Genomic DNA, 14811 nt, shown 5'->3' with positions numbered 1-14811 from the left:
GCCACTGCCATCTCGCCGTGCGTTCCACCCTCCAGCCCTCCAGGGTGGGGCGGCGGCGACCGTCTCGCCGTGGGCCGCCGCCGGCACGTACAGCGCAGCTCGGCCGGTGCCCCTCGGAACCAGCAGGCACGCCTCGGGTGCCGTTTGTCCCGAGCGGCCGATTCGATCTGAAGGTGTCGGATCCTGTGCCCGCTGCTGCTAGCTAGTGCGACCTGCCTGCCTGCCTGCGTGTCCACTCCCCATCCCCATCTCGCAGCAGTAACGCAACGGCATCTAGTATCATACTGGCTGCAGCCTGTAGAAGTGCCGTTCACCGTTTGGTACGGGATTCGGGTAGGTTCTCCGGTAGATCGCTGGGTGAGCTGGAACCTCGCCGTCGGTCTCCGCCGCCGGCCGCCGCGGCGTTTCAGGCCGCCCGGCGGGGCCGGGCAGTGCCTTTACGCCGGTCTTGAAGGCCGCAGCTACCGACCATCGATCGGCTGGCGCAGGCAAGAGTGGCAGCCGCGTGCAGGCCCTACCGCCAGGGCTGTGCGCGTCATCGTCACGCGGCGTTATTGCAGGCGATGGTGCCAGCGGCGCTGCAGGTAGATTCGCGGTACACGGCAGGCACCGGCATGCTTCCGAGCCTGGATTCCCCGCGTGACGTGACGTGAAGTTTCCTGCGGCCGGAGCGCCAGGCACTGTGATCCTGTGAGCCACCAGCATCCCCTCTGCCTGCGCCAGGCGCTAGCAGCCCGGCACGGGTACGGGCCGCGATGGTGGCGCGCGCGCGCGCGCGCAGACGCCGCTGCCTGCTGCTGCTACTCGACGAAGGCGCAGGGATGATTAGGCAATCGAGGGCCGGCGCTGCCGGGAGGGTCCAGTACTCCAGTCATCCAGTGTGCGGTGTGCCCGTCGCTCAGACCTCAGGCTCTGCTACAGGAGAGACTGCTGCTCGCGCTATTTGGCAGTGGCAGCTCTCGTCTCATCTCATCTCGTCCAAGATGAGGTAGCAACAGTCCTGACTCCTGACCGACCTGCATGCGGCAACTCACAACGGATTTCAAGGCGTGGCTCCCAATCCCATACTGCTGAAACGCCCAAAGATGGGACTGGGAAAAAATGACTTTGAATATGCCATGGACAATTTTATTTTTTTAAAGAAACGGAGTAATGCTGACTTGTATTGACACCACGCACCAATCACCGGTTGATGTGGTCACATACACCGCTTTGGCCCCCCGCTACGGCGCAAGCCTGTCCAGCGACGAGAGGACCAACAGGCAGTTGGCAAATGGCAGCCAGCCAAGGGCTGGTCCCCGATTCACGCAGCAGTGCGGGATGGAGTTTGGAAACAATTCGTTCGGACACTCGACTCTATACTTACAGGGGCTGTGCGCAGTCGATAGCACGCACGGCCATCGAAAATTCATATTTGTGCTGGGCAAGACCACGACCATTTTTAGACAGTTCATGTCAGGGACGCGCGTCTCCAACTTCTTGCAAAGGCTCTCTCTACTCGGCGTTTTCCTCAAGGTGGATAAGCTTGCCGCTGATTTTCCTGCGAGAAGGGACCATCACGCAGAGTGCTAGTAAATCTAGGTAACCTTTACATTGCGGATTCAACTTGTAATAATAGTAACTGGGTTGTGAAAACTGAAACAACGTATATATCCTGTATACATGGACATCATCTCGTACAGAAAAGGTGTAATCAGGACTGCAACATACCTTTCATGGTGCGGTTTTTCATCCGACAAAACCTTCAGCAGCCTTTCCTCAAACGGTGTGGCATGCCAACTGACTTTCTGGTCCTGAAAACAGCGGGAAAGAAAAAGACTAGCTCAGAAAAAAGTTGCGTTCATATAACAAATTGCAAGCCATTGCAGGTTTAGGAGAGAAACAGATGCAATCATACCTCTTTGTACTTCGTTGTGGTGTTTGGGATTCCATTACCATCCCACGTCTTGGGCAACACAGGGGTAGGATTGTCATTGTCCCAGTTGAAACCAGAAGCTGGAAAGATAGGCGCGTCGAAAACGCTGTTCTCATAGCATGATTCTTTCCCAAAGTTGTCTTCGGTGTTGGCGTCGCTGTGTCTCTCATCATCTGCAGATGACGGCTTCAGCCAATAAGAGAGGCTTGAAACACCATGCTTTCCGTGTTCTGAATTTTGGTTCAGTGGCTCTCCACCTTCAAACAGCTGTTGGTTGACATTCTGACCCTTGGTTTCCTCAGGAGAGATGACTTCATCCTGCTCCGCACAGTTGTCATGAAATGGGAAGGATTCAGATTTTGATGATTTTGTCTGTGTGGCAGTTGAACTTGCAAATGTCTGCTGAGGCTTCTCGCTGAAATCCGCACTCAAATTTCTTCTCTTCGGAGGATTGGAAGCTACCACAGGCGACTCAGCCTTTAGTTCCATCCACTGTAGCTTGTTCTCAATTGGTCTCAGAACAGGGTAAATGAACTGTCTGCTGGCCCTTGCACGCTTTCCTGGCTTTGAATTCCCCATACATGCAGTGTATACTGTTGCAGGAGTCTGGATGTCACCTCTGAGGACAAAAGGGGTTGGATAAGGTGAATCACTAGAATCAGTCTTGTGATCAATGATGTTCTCAAATGAAGGATTGTCCTGTGAGGATGATCGAGATTCTGATTCCACCCTGAGAATTCCCTCATCAATGTTCTGTTCATCAATCAGTGTATCAGGCTGCTCATCACTTTTGGACCTGCAATGATAGGGGAAAAAACGAAGTGTCATAGTAAATACACTAGTCCACAAGGATTCATTCATGAAAAACAATGAAGGTGGTTATTTACACTTCAGTTAAGTTCCCTTCGAGTAGTTTTGTCTCTCTCATCACTTGCACATCGGTTGACGTGTCATTGATCTGTTTGTCAAAAAAAAAATTAAGGATATCAGACTGAGAAATTTAGAATAGCATTGCAGACACAGTCCATACCTCATTAGTTTCTTCTGAACTGGCTGAGCTTGGAACTTCGAGAATTTCTGGTGGGGTTTGAGATATTGTGCCACAAGATTTAAGATAATTTGCCTAGTTATCATCAAAAATCATGGAAATGCATTTTACTTGGGTTAGCAATCATGTAATGTATATGAAATTATGAATATAATTGCATGTTGCTTCAAAATACAAATGAAATCACAAAAGGTGAAAGGTGTGAACATATAAAATATAAATAAAATGGTCATCAGAAACTTTTCAAGCCAGAATATCTTAGCCACAAGTTCTCAAGTTACAACTGGCAAGACCCAACCTACATCTACTATTATAATCTGATTTGATCTCAGGCAACCATTTCACGTATCTATAAGTATAAAAAAATATATGTTTTAACGAGAGTGCACCAAAAGGGGGAACTAAACAGATATCCATTGAACACAATATCTTAATATACGTTCACAGTGTCTGAAGGTCAAAAAATAAACAGCAGAAGCTGCAATTTAATTGTCTGTGCTCATAGGTGTAGGTACACATGAGAAAGAAAAAGAGCTTCTGTAACTGTGAGCTTTCCAATTATCTTTTCATCAATGAGGCAATCACTTTCAGTGGAGCACGACCTTATTTCGGACTTAAGATGACATGGCTTTAAAATGAAAAATAGTGGTAGCATTTTGATCGGTTGCTATGTGCATGTTAAAAAAAAAGAACTTACAGGGCTTGCTACGCACTATTTACATCCAGTAAATTTACATAGGCCAGAGATTTGGAGTGGCATATTAATCATATGCAGAATCCTTTCAGAAAGAATCACAAACATTGCCTTGGCACAGGTCGAAGGTCATAATAGAGGGGAATGGTCAACAGCTAAGTGTCAAACAGGGCTTAATTCTGGTTCAGTTGTAGTCCTAGCACTGTATTATTCGAACTGAAACAGCACGACATCGTCCCAAACTTTTGCATGATAATCACCTACCACCTAATCCTAACTCACACATTCCATAAAACCCCTTTGCAGAGGAATACTTGTAGTAGCAATTCTGGTGCAGGTACCGTACAGTATGCCTGGAACATCCTAGACCTGAATGTAACACCTAAAAGCTATCCATGACAATAACGGTAGCAGTAAAGACATGGAGGACATGACAAAGAAACGGAGTACAATGCATTGTCCGATTCAAGTTGCGCCACTACTCGTCTCCAGTACGGACTGAATTCTAATATATTTTCACACAGTAAGAAACACAGAAGAGCCCAGATCAGTACCTCTCTGAGGAGCTCCTCATCGACGACTCCGCCATTAGCTGCCTCCACGTCCAGCCTTCCACTCGCTTCAATTTCTGAAAAGACGTTACCAAACCCAAAAATTAAGAACTTCGTAACATACCTAAAGTTCGATTGAAACAACAAAATTTGGCACAGCGAAAACATAAGCCATACTTTTGTCGTCATTCAGGAAGGCGTCCCCGAGCCGGCTCTCCCGTACGAGCGGATCCTGCAGAAAGCAAACGCGCAAGGAGAACCAGAATCACATATCACCACCACCGGCGCCGGAACCGAACGGAAAAAACCGAGACGCGCGAGGAATTGAGAGGTCGCAGGCGGAATCGCTTACGCGGAGATCGCCGGACGGGGCGGAGTCGCCGCGGAAACAGGAGAGGAAGCAGCCCATGGTGGTGCCGGAGCTGAAACAACACACTGCGGGTACTGACCGCGCCGCCGCCGCCGCTGAGGGTTTGGGCTGGCTAGGGTTTCGGGATCGGGGCGCGGAGGAGCAGAAATGGAAAGGGTAGGCGAGGGGGCGAGGGGGAGGAGAGGAGGGGAGCCGCCGGTGGCGGAGGCAGCTTGATTTGAATCGACGCGGAGGGCGAAGAGGGAAAGTGAACGGTAAGATCCAGCCTGGTCTGGGCTTTGTGGGCCTCAGATTGCTGTTGTTCCAGATCAAAAGGATTCATGGCCCAATCTCGAAGGCTGCCGGCCCTTTTACCTTACCACCGGGTTTTTTGGTTTGGGCCGGACCTAGACAAGACTACCCGCGAGGCAGGGGAAAAATATCATGGAACCACTTCGATTAATCCCACACCGCTTGCTTTGCAGAGACGAGCATGGCCCACTGTGTTTTTAAGGGTGGGCAGCTCCGGCGTCCCAGCTCACGCAGCTGCGTGGTGAGCACAGAGCGAACTATTCTTTCGCCTTTTACTAAAGAATACCGTGTGCTCGCCACACAAAGCAGCATACGCTTATTTTTGGAGGGTGCGCTCGCTCTTGCGAGGGGGCGCCCAACAATTCAAAATTAAAACTTTTCTTCACGTTTTGAATGCAAATATGCTTTCAGGTTTACAGCTCGTGAAGTTCGACACTCTTCTCCTTTCTGGCTTCTTGCAGCAGCATCTAGTGGTGTTTTTGTCCCTCACGGGTCCTGCTATTGGCTTCGCGCAACAGGCTTCAGTGATGGCTCTCAGTTTGGCATCTGCGATGTGTTTTTGTCGCTTGCGGATGGGCGTGGTGACTCAGCTTACGTGCACGAAGAGTGCGTTTTGAGTTTGCAGAGGATGAGACGCTAAGGCTCTGGCTGAGCAGAGGCAGTCAACACATGGACCTGTGCAGCACAGCATGGGCGCAGATCAGATGCACATCCTCTCGAGTCTGGGCTCTGGACCATCCATTGCTTATCCAACTGATGCAGCGCAAACGTTTCGATCCCCTCGTGCGGTAGCATGATGCAGCCAGTTTAGGCATGTTTTGTTTGGTTACCCATAGCACGAGACATGTATTTTCCTACCTATAACTAATTTTAGGGTTTTCCATAATAATATCCACGTCAGACTATTTTATGTATCTTTCAAATTATGTGGAGTTTGAACTTTGAACATGAAACTTTGTATGAAACTTTTTATATAGGAAACTCCACAAAACTATTCCTCTCCCCTATTTTCACACTGTACCGCGCAGTACAAGGCTGTTGGTACCCTAGGCCAGTCAGCAACTCATCAACTTCACAGACCGGAGAGCTCACCCACCACCAAGTACCAGGGGACAAATCCCACCCGCAACCACAGAATCCTCTGTCCACGTGGTCTCATCCCCACCCTTTATTTACCCCACCCACACGGCCACACTCACCCCAAGCCAAAGCCGCAACTGCTGCAAGCTGAGGTCGCCACCACGCCCCCCACACCCTCCGAGAGCCACGCGCCATGCCCCCGACCCCGACCCCCGCCGCCGCCGCCGCACCCGGCGCCGCCGTGGCGCCGGAGCAGGCGGCGTTCCGCCTTGTCGGCCACCGCGGCTTCGTCCGCGTCAACCCGCGCTCCGACCGCTTCCACACGCTCGCGTTCCACCACGTCGAGCTCTGGTGCGCCGACGCGGCGTCGGCCGCGGGCCGCTTCTCCTTCGGCCTCGGCGCGCCGCTCGCCGCGCGATCCGACCTCTCCACGGGGAACTCCGCGCACGCCTCGCTCCTGCTCCGCTCGGGCTCCCTCGCGTTCCTCTTCACCGCGCCCTACGCGCGCGGCGCTGACCCCGCCACCGCGGCCCTGCCCTCCTTCTCCGCGCCAGCCGCGCGGCGCTTCGCGGCCGACCACGGCCTCGCGGTGCGCGCCATCGCGCTCCGCGTCGCCGACGCAGAGGACGCCTTCCGCTCCAGCGTCGCCGCCGGCGCGCGCCCGGCGTTCGAGCCCGTCGACCTCGGCCTCGGGTTCCGCCTCGCCGAGGTCGAGCTCTACGGCGACGTCGTGCTCCGGTACGTGAGCTACCCGGACGCCGCGGACGCGCCCTTCCTGCCGGGCTTCGAGGACGTGAGCAACCCCGGGGCGGTGGACTACGGGCTCAGGCGGTTCGACCATGTCGTCGGCAACGTCCCGGAGCTGGCGCCGGTGGCCGCGTACGTCGCAGGGTTCACGGGGTTCCACGAGTTCGCCGAGTTCACGGCGGAGGACGTCGGCACGGCGGAGAGCGGGCTCAATTCGATGGTGCTCGCTAACAACTCCGAGAACGTGCTGATCCCGCTCAACGAGCCCGTGCACGGCACCAAGCGCCGCAGCCAGATACAGACGTTCCTGGACCACCACGGCGGCCCGGGCGTGCAGCACATCGCGGTGGCCAGCAACGACGTGCTTAGGACGCTGCGGGAGATGCAAGCACGCTCCGCCATGGGCGGGTTCGAGTTCATGGCGCCTCCGCCGCCCAACTACTACGACGGTGTGAGGCGGCGCGCCGGGGACGTGCTCTCGGAGGAGCAGATCAAGGAGTGCCAAGAACTGGGGGTGCTGGTGGACAGGGATGACCAGGGGGTGTTGCTCCAAATCTTCACCAAGCCAGTGGGGGACAGGTAAAAAATGTCATCTTTTTTCAGCTTTTGCATTGCATGCTGCATGTCGAATTGCAAAAGGAACAATTTCAGGTTTGTAATAGTCAACAGTTGACTGGTCATGCATACTAGCTATACAGAAAGGTATGGAACATGAGATTCTGTTGGAATTCCTTATGTGCCTTCATGCATGATGCATCTTTATGAAGATTGTGACAACTCTAAAAGGGAAATGAAAGGGGGATGATGTGCAGAGTGACAAGCAAATGTGTGTTGCTTCTTGCAAGCATATCCTATGATCTGTCTCTCAACTGATAACGTACTAATTATCATCGATGGTAATTTTCACTTTAATTTCGAATCTTGGTTTAAGATGTCAGGGTTAATGCTCTAATATGTGACTCGGTGTTCTAGTGGATTTCTGACTACAACTGTGCTATTGTCATTTCCTATACCTCTATGTGATTCTGTATCTAATTGGATCGGCTATGCCATACAGGCCAACGTTTTTCTTGGAGATAATCCAAAGGATTGGGTGCATGGAGAAGGACGAGCAGGGGCAGGAGTACCAGAAGGGCGGCTGTGGCGGGTTCGGCAAGGGAAACTTCTCACAGCTGTTCAAATCCATTGAAGACTATGAGAAGTCCCTTGAAGCGAAGCAAGCTGCTGCGGTTCAGGGATCCTAAATTAGGAGCTTGAAGAAGATCAACAGTTGTAGTGCTTTGTATTATGGTGCAAAACAAAAGACAATGCAAGAAATAGATGTCGTGATTGTTGAATATATGAGGTAACCATGCTATAATCAGTGTAATAGGTTACCATAATATTGATTATACATGGAACTTTGTTGTACAAGTTTGCATGGAAATAAAATGAGGATCAGCATGCGGAACGCTGATTCTGTCCCTGGGATGCTTGTAATCACCTGGCGCTATTTTTTGTTTATCAGAAGCTAGTTGACCTTTGCATCTGTCGAGGTAACCCTGCGTCCAGATCTACAGCAAGTTGCATTCAGCAACCTGAATTCCTGAAAGAAGCTTTCAGAAGTAAAACAAAATAAGGCCATCTAGACCTCTGGCTGGATGTACCAGGTATTCATGTTCTCATCTTGAGTTCTGCGAGATTGAATTGCCCAAAATGGGCTTGGCAACTCGTGACTCAATTGCATTTTGCCAGTCATCACTCATCATGTGCCATTAAAGATGTCTCATGCAGAGTAACACAAACCTTTATGAAGGTAAGCGACATTTACCAGAAAAGTACCAAACCATGTCCAATGTGGCATGTATGCTTGAATTCTGTTAGAATAAAAACAAAAAGAGAGAGGGTAGCACACCTTATTCTCAGGAGCAAAACAACCTGGGGAACATGTAAGCATGGCAGCCCTGCAGAGCATCAAGCAGAGGGGCGGTCTGTGATGACTCAACGACATCACGGTTTCTCCATTTCTGCACCATCCTTTCAGCATCCAGTGCAACCTGGTGCTGCTGCACTGAAGCAGCAAGCGGACCGATCAAATTGAGCCTTGTTGCAGCAGATCAGAACACACCCCTCTTTCTTTCAAAAAAAAAAAGAACACATCCCTCGTCATCACAAACGTGTGCCAGCTTCGCTGTCTCGCTGTCGAATCCAACCAGTCCGCATATCAACCCAAATTTAGGTGCATGGTGAATTGACACGCTCTTAGAACTGAGGAATGTCCGCCGAAGATCAGCAACCAGTGCTAGCATCATAGTTAAACTCAGCGACCAAGTACAAGACCAGAACGCAAAAGACATGGAATGGAGATAACCTGTAAAAGTTGATCCCCTAACGCCAATTATCTCTTCAGCATATGGCAGTGGTAGCTTCATTGTCTGTCTAATCTGAAAGCCAAAATATGTAAGAGCAAGTTCTGCAGATGTGACTGTTGGAAAGATAATCCTTCAGTTTATATTTACTGAAAAGGAAAATGGCATGGAAAAGATAAATTCAAAAGAATTTGGGTATAACAGCTGAAAATTCAAAACAAACAAACAAGATGACAAAATATTTAAGCTGTAGCTACAGGGTACAGCATAAGACCGGTTATTAACCGATCAGTTGGTTGGCTGACATCTGGAGAGATGGATCGCATCCATATAAAAATCTACTGCCTTTTGGATTAGCATGACCCAGCTGATCATACAACACAACAAAATGGAAAAATCATACAAAGAAGACTGGGTATAACAATTGAAATTTGAATGCAGTCAGGCAAGCAAGCTAGGAAAAGATTTAGGCTACCAGCTACAGAGTATACTGGTTTAGCATAAGACCTGTGTCATCAATGAATCAGTTGCCGGGCTGATATCTGATGGGTAAGAGTCACAGAAAGATGGACCATGTCATACAACAATCTACTGCCTATTGGGTTAATGGGTTACCATAACCTCACTGATAAGATAACAAAAAATCCTGGTTCACCGCACGAGGGTAATCATGGCTACATGTGACAGATTAAGGTAAAAGAAAGACATAAAGTATCACTAATACTAGACACATAAAGGTGACAATGAGAAAAAACATTTTTGGTCTTTCCATCCTTGATGCCCTGCCCTCCTCGGCGGCGGCACCCTTCTCCTTGCCAGCAGTTTCTCTCTCCTTGGCACTGGCATTCCTCTCCTTGCCATTCTCCACCTTGGCATCTCATCCTCCAATTCTTCAGTAGTGTCCTCATCCTTGGCAGCAGCAGCAATATCCTCATCCTCCAACTCTTCTTCATCAATGCCATCATCCTTGGCAGCAGCAAGAGCAGCAACATCCTCATCACCATCACCGAGATCGTAGTCAGGGAGGATTTGCTTCTTCGGGTGCTTTGCCTCCAATTCCGCATCCATCACAGACCTATCCACCGGCTTTGGCTTCAACTTCTGCTTGTTGCGAATAACACTCATAGAGGTAAAAGCATGGTTGTACGTCAGGTAGTGAAGAAACGGCTTGAAGGCTTCTGGGCCTGCCCGCACTTTCTTGCTATTCACACTCCAGTTCTGAAACATCTTACCAAAGAAGTTGCCAACCACTGTTTTGCTGTTTTTGGAGAAGGCAAACTGAAGATGCTCCAGCCAAAGCGGGGAAACGTGCAACTTCTGAAATGACAACCATGATCCGAAGAAGAGGACTTTTATGACGCGCAATACGACCTATACCAGTAATACTGCTGTCTGAAAAGGACTCAGGACTCGTAAAGATCGGATGGTCCAGATTTTTCTATACCAGTCAAATATTAATTAGTAGTATGAGGTAGTATAGATAGGTAGTAGATGGTATTAGGCTTTCTCCAACAAGAATAGCCATTTTTGGCTAGGCATTTCTAGGAATGGCCATCGCCTGGGAGTGGGTTACGGTATGCAAATTCTGCAGTCTCCAACACGGATAGGCATAAGCAAATGCATCTGTACTGAACGGTATATTTTATCTAGTGCACAGGGCTCTCTTCCGCGTCGAAGGGGGAAGCTCTGGGTGCTGGCTGTTGGTCTGCGGCAGGATGCGTCGAGGAGAGAGGTTATCCATTTTTGCGTCGTCTCTCTCCTTCGAGCCAAAATGCCCTCTTCGAATGCACCCTCTGTTGGAGACGGATGCCTCTCGCTTCAGTGCACCAGGACACGTATTTTTGCGTTTGACTACCCGTTTGCCTCGACTGTTGGAGAAAGCCTTACAAGGGTAATATGGGAAGATGATTATTAATACACGTTCATTTATATTATTATTCTTTTTCTTCCTTTTCTTGTTTATTTCTTCTCTACGAGTACTTTGCTGTTTGGCTCGGCGCCTAGGGTTTCCATGGCCGGCGATGAGTCCTTCGCTCCCCGCTGTGGAGGCAACTTGTGCCACGCCCTAAGCTCGGCCCCTGGGAGGAGGGCGGGCAATGGCTCGGCCCCACGGCCGCCGCTCGCCGCCGAGAAGGGATCCGTGGCGGCGGATCGCCCCCCTGTCCGTCGCTCGCCGCCGGGGAGGCGGTGCATCTCGCACCCGACGCAAAGCCCATGGGAGGATGGTAGGCAGCGACTCGCCCCCACCGGGGAGTCGGCCTGCGCACGCCCCACCGCTCGCCACCGGGGAATGGCATCGGGCCCCCGCTCGACCGTCGACTCCATGGCGGCGGCGGCCCTTGCGACCCGTGGCCTCCGGCGGGAATGGCTGTGCTCGGCTCGCGGATCCGTGAAGTCGGCCCCGCACGCCGCCGCCTCTCGCCGCCGGGTGAGGGTGAGGGCGAGATCCAGATCCGGGGCCCCAATCCACCGCCAGCGGCCACCATGAACCTGACGCGGCCCGCGCAGGCGTTTTCCACGAGTTCCGCGCCGCCGGCGAAAGCGCGCGCCGCCACGACCTCCATTCCTCCTACGCAATCGCGGCAAGCTGCAGCTGGAGCGGCGGCGCCGGCCCCCCTCGACGGGTCCATCACGGCCACGTGCGCACGCGCCGCCACGCCGTCGCTTCCTCCTCCACCACCGTGGCGAGCAGCAGAGCGAGAGGCATTGGACCCCGCCTGCTCACAAGCCTCTGCTCCCCTGTCATCTTCCTCGCCTCTTCTCCAACTGTTCGACCCCGCAAGGTAAAGGCCTCTGCTTCGAGCGTCGCCTTTTCTCCATCTTGGAATCTTGGGTTTGGGAATTGGGGTTTACTGCTACGTCCGCACTTCAGTTCAATTGAACTAAATCCACACTGCAATTCTTTGTGGATCTTGTCTTTGTTACTTCGCTTCTCTTGTTTACTTGTTAGCGATTAGCGACTTCACCTCGTTAGGGTTATGTATGATCTGTGCTGTGTGCCTCGCACCTCTCTCATTCCAGGCCGCCTTCCTCTGCTCTGCGGTCTTCCTTTTTTATGTCTTCAATAATTGATCGTGGAGACAGATAATTGAGCAGGCATGCTACTATTTAAGGTGCAGAAATACAGGGTACAGATAATTAGTTGGTCGTTTTCTTTTCTCTCATGCATATCCCTTTATGTAGGCATTGCTCATTGAGTGATCATGCACAACATGTGTGGATCCTGATAATTGTACGGGAGTGGATTTAGCATTTTAGCCTTGGCACTGTTGGTGGTTGCCATGATGAATGTTGTTCTTTAGAGCGGTCACGATGAATTATTGCTACCTGATGGGGAAAAGGGGATCAATACCATCGGTTACTATGTGATTTGCATTGTGTTATGAGTGATTGCCTTGTGACTAGTAACTACTTGTGGTAAGTATCAAACAATTTTGTGACTCTGGGGTTCCTATTGCACTTGCTGGTTTTGCATGCGAGCAAAATTCTCGATGACTAGATGAACTATGACATTATAAAGATTGCTGGACTTGTAAGAAAAAAGGTAAGCCTCCTTTTTCATCATTCAACTTTAAGTATCTCCCTAGATATTATCATTAACTGACTCAGTGAAATAAACTGAAACTTAAAATTAAATCTATCTTTCTACGTCTTCCAGATTGTGGGCCTTCTCGACATCGTAGTTTTGTAGCCAGGGCTCCCTTTCTCCTTGTTCCACGGATAGTCAGCCAATATGACCGCTAGTTTGAGCCTAAAATTAGTCATATCCTTCTGCGCATTACCAATAAAAATAGTGGTTAATTTATAGTGAAAGATGGGGCATAGAATGGTACATGGTATTTGAACATTGCAAGGTACCTGGGTGAATATGTTGGACAATCTACTTCCTATCCAAAGCTCCATGAATTTCAGCACGAATAGCCCACACGATGAGATGTGAGATTTTTTTTTATATAAAAAGTTAGGAAATGATTTCCAAATAAAGTCTGTGTCAGGCAGCAGGAATTTGAACTCCTCTCGGTCAGGACTTCTCCCGCCCCCTGCCATGCTTGTCGAGTTGTTTAAAAAAAGAGAGAAAGTGCCTTCCTATTGTTTTAGAGATAAAGCTACGCACGCTGAAAATAGAATCCAATTAGTACAAACTAATCCGTATCTGATCCGTACGTGGCCTGGAGGTGCGTTGCTGCCTTTGCCGGCCGAGAAAAGCTAGCAAACCTTTAAAAAACCACACATGCGGCCGAGCAGCTAGCAAACCTTAAACAAACTACATCACCAGAAGGAAAATACAGGATGCCTGCAACATGGTTACGTTTCATGTACAATATTAGAGTAGAATAAAATAGAAGAATAAAGTCTTCACGGATAGATTTCAGTACCCCTTTCACAAAGTACCAGCAGAATACTACTGCTACAGCCATACGGAGCAGTCCTGACACAGAGTGATTCCCTGCCCGCGTCCCTGCTGATCTTGTCATCACCAACCAAGAACTGCACACATGATTTGTAATGCCAGAATCGAAGTAGTGAAATACCTGCGAAAATAGTACAATTAAGCATTTACAGTTTGAGATATTTGGTAGGCCAAAATTCAGAATTGAAGTAGTTTAAAACAGAAGCAGGGCCATGGAAAAATAAAACGAACCTCATCGCCTTCAAGTAGTACTTCAGAATTCATAGCTTACCTTCCACCTCTTGTTTGATCGCGGCGCACCTTTCGTAATGATCTTCACCGGATTGAGTACTTTGTTGCTAGAAGATCGACTGGCCGCTGAGAAGTGCGCCGGCAAAGGCCCAAACGACGTCTCCTCTTCTGTTCCATTGTCCTTCACGTCTTCCTTTAAAATATCATCTAGTAACTTCATTACACTCTCCGTATCGCGTTGGCTCCTCGAAACTTTGAATAAAGCTCGATTGCCCTTGTTGCGAAGTGCATGGAAAGATCCATTTGTTCAGTCTACACATGCGTGTTGGTACGCATCTCTATTGGAAACGCACTCTTAGCATTCATCGTCCACCTAAGAGATACACAACAAGGAGGGATGCTACCAATACGAGCATACTTCAGGACGCAGAAAATGTGTGCACACGGAATTCCTTCACGCTCCATCTTTCGGCAATGGCATCTAGCATCAACCAAAGATGACCCAAATGTACAAGCTACATGGAAAAACCGCTGGCTATTGGCTTCCAAAGCAACCTCATAGATCCATTATCAAATATCATCTCTCTAACAGATCAATTATACCCTTTCCTAATCTGTTTGATCACTCTCCGAAAAAAAATTGGTGTGAAAGTTTGAGCAGCACTTTTTTCAAGCTCATCGGCAGAAATCTTAGTGAAAGGTGTAGAAACAAACGCTTTAGCATCAAGCTCAATCTCATTCCCGCGAATGCGTGATATGCAGAACTCATAATGCTCCACTAAATCAACCAGGGACATCTTCCGGTCTAAATGATTATGAAGCCTCGAGTTCAGACTCTCGCTCCTCTGATTGCTTTGCATGCCCAAGAAATGCCTCCCTCTTGTGAACGTCGCTGCCCACTTCCTCCTTAGCTTATACATCATATTTACCCACAGGTTATCTTCTTTGATATTATGCGTAGCTCTAAACTGTTTCCAAAGCCTATCAAATTCACCTTCCTCCATTTCAAAGTAAATGAACTTTCTGAAATCGCTGAGCTTCACACCACGGAATCGTTTCAGCATGTTCTGCTCTATGTGCCAGCTACACAACCTGTGATCTGCAGCAGGCATGATGATCTCAATT

General features: G+C 49.6%; 2 protein-coding genes and 1 pseudogene across 2 annotated transcripts; 2 read left to right on the top strand and 1 right to left on the bottom strand.

The window, feature by feature from the left end:
- Positions 1 to 1102: 1102 nt before the first annotated feature.
- Positions 1103 to 4756, bottom strand: LOC112873319 (protein JASON). The gene is made up of 8 exons (XM_025936307.1): positions 4561 to 4756; positions 4386 to 4440; positions 4212 to 4285; positions 2946 to 3038; positions 2803 to 2873; positions 1898 to 2711; positions 1711 to 1793; positions 1103 to 1540 (listed from the first exon to the last, which is right to left on the bottom strand). Exons 1-8 carry the CDS (start codon positions 4615 to 4617, stop codon positions 1495 to 1497), a joined length of 1293 nt encoding a protein of 430 aa, XP_025792092.1. The 5' UTR covers positions 4618 to 4756; the 3' UTR covers positions 1103 to 1494.
- Positions 4757 to 5101: 345 nt separating this feature from the next.
- Positions 5102 to 5212, top strand: LOC112879178 (annotated as a pseudogene).
- An 841-nt stretch (positions 5213 to 6053) lies between these two features.
- Positions 6054 to 8178, top strand: LOC112874603 (4-hydroxyphenylpyruvate dioxygenase). Its single transcript, XM_025938035.1, has 2 exons — positions 6054 to 7275; positions 7754 to 8178. Exons 1-2 carry the CDS (start codon positions 6143 to 6145, stop codon positions 7938 to 7940), a joined length of 1320 nt encoding a protein of 439 aa, XP_025793820.1. The 5' UTR covers positions 6054 to 6142; the 3' UTR covers positions 7941 to 8178.
- The last annotated feature ends 6633 nt before the right edge of the window (positions 8179 to 14811 follow it).

Source organism: Panicum hallii, chromosome 1, assembly GCF_002211085.1.
Source record: "Panicum hallii strain FIL2 chromosome 1, PHallii_v3.1, whole genome shotgun sequence".
NCBI classification, from domain to species: Eukaryota; Viridiplantae; Streptophyta; class Magnoliopsida; order Poales; family Poaceae; genus Panicum; species Panicum hallii.
This window is presented reverse-complemented; position numbering and strand designations above follow the sequence as displayed.

Bases quoted from the DNA above. Each gene is read 5' to 3' on its own strand.
- LOC112873319 (XM_025936307.1), bottom strand. From the start codon at position 4,617: ATGGGCTGCTTCCTCTCCTGTTTCCGCGGCGACTCCGCCCCGTCCGGC. The intron at 4,441-4,560 runs GTAAGCGATTCC...TGCTTTCTGCAG, and splicing joins CCCCGTCCGGCGATCTCCGC to GATCCGCTCGTACGGGAGAG. The intron at 1,794-1,897 runs GTATGATTGCAT...CGCTGTTTTCAG, and splicing joins CCACAACGAAGTACAAAGAG to GACCAGAAAGTCAGTTGGCA.
- LOC112874603 (XM_025938035.1), top strand. From the start codon at position 6,143: ATGCCCCCGACCCCGACCCCCGCCGCCGCCGCCGCACCCGGCGCCGCC. The intron at 7,276-7,753 runs GTAAAAAATGTC...TATGCCATACAG, and splicing joins ACCAAGCCAGTGGGGGACAG to GCCAACGTTTTTCTTGGAGA.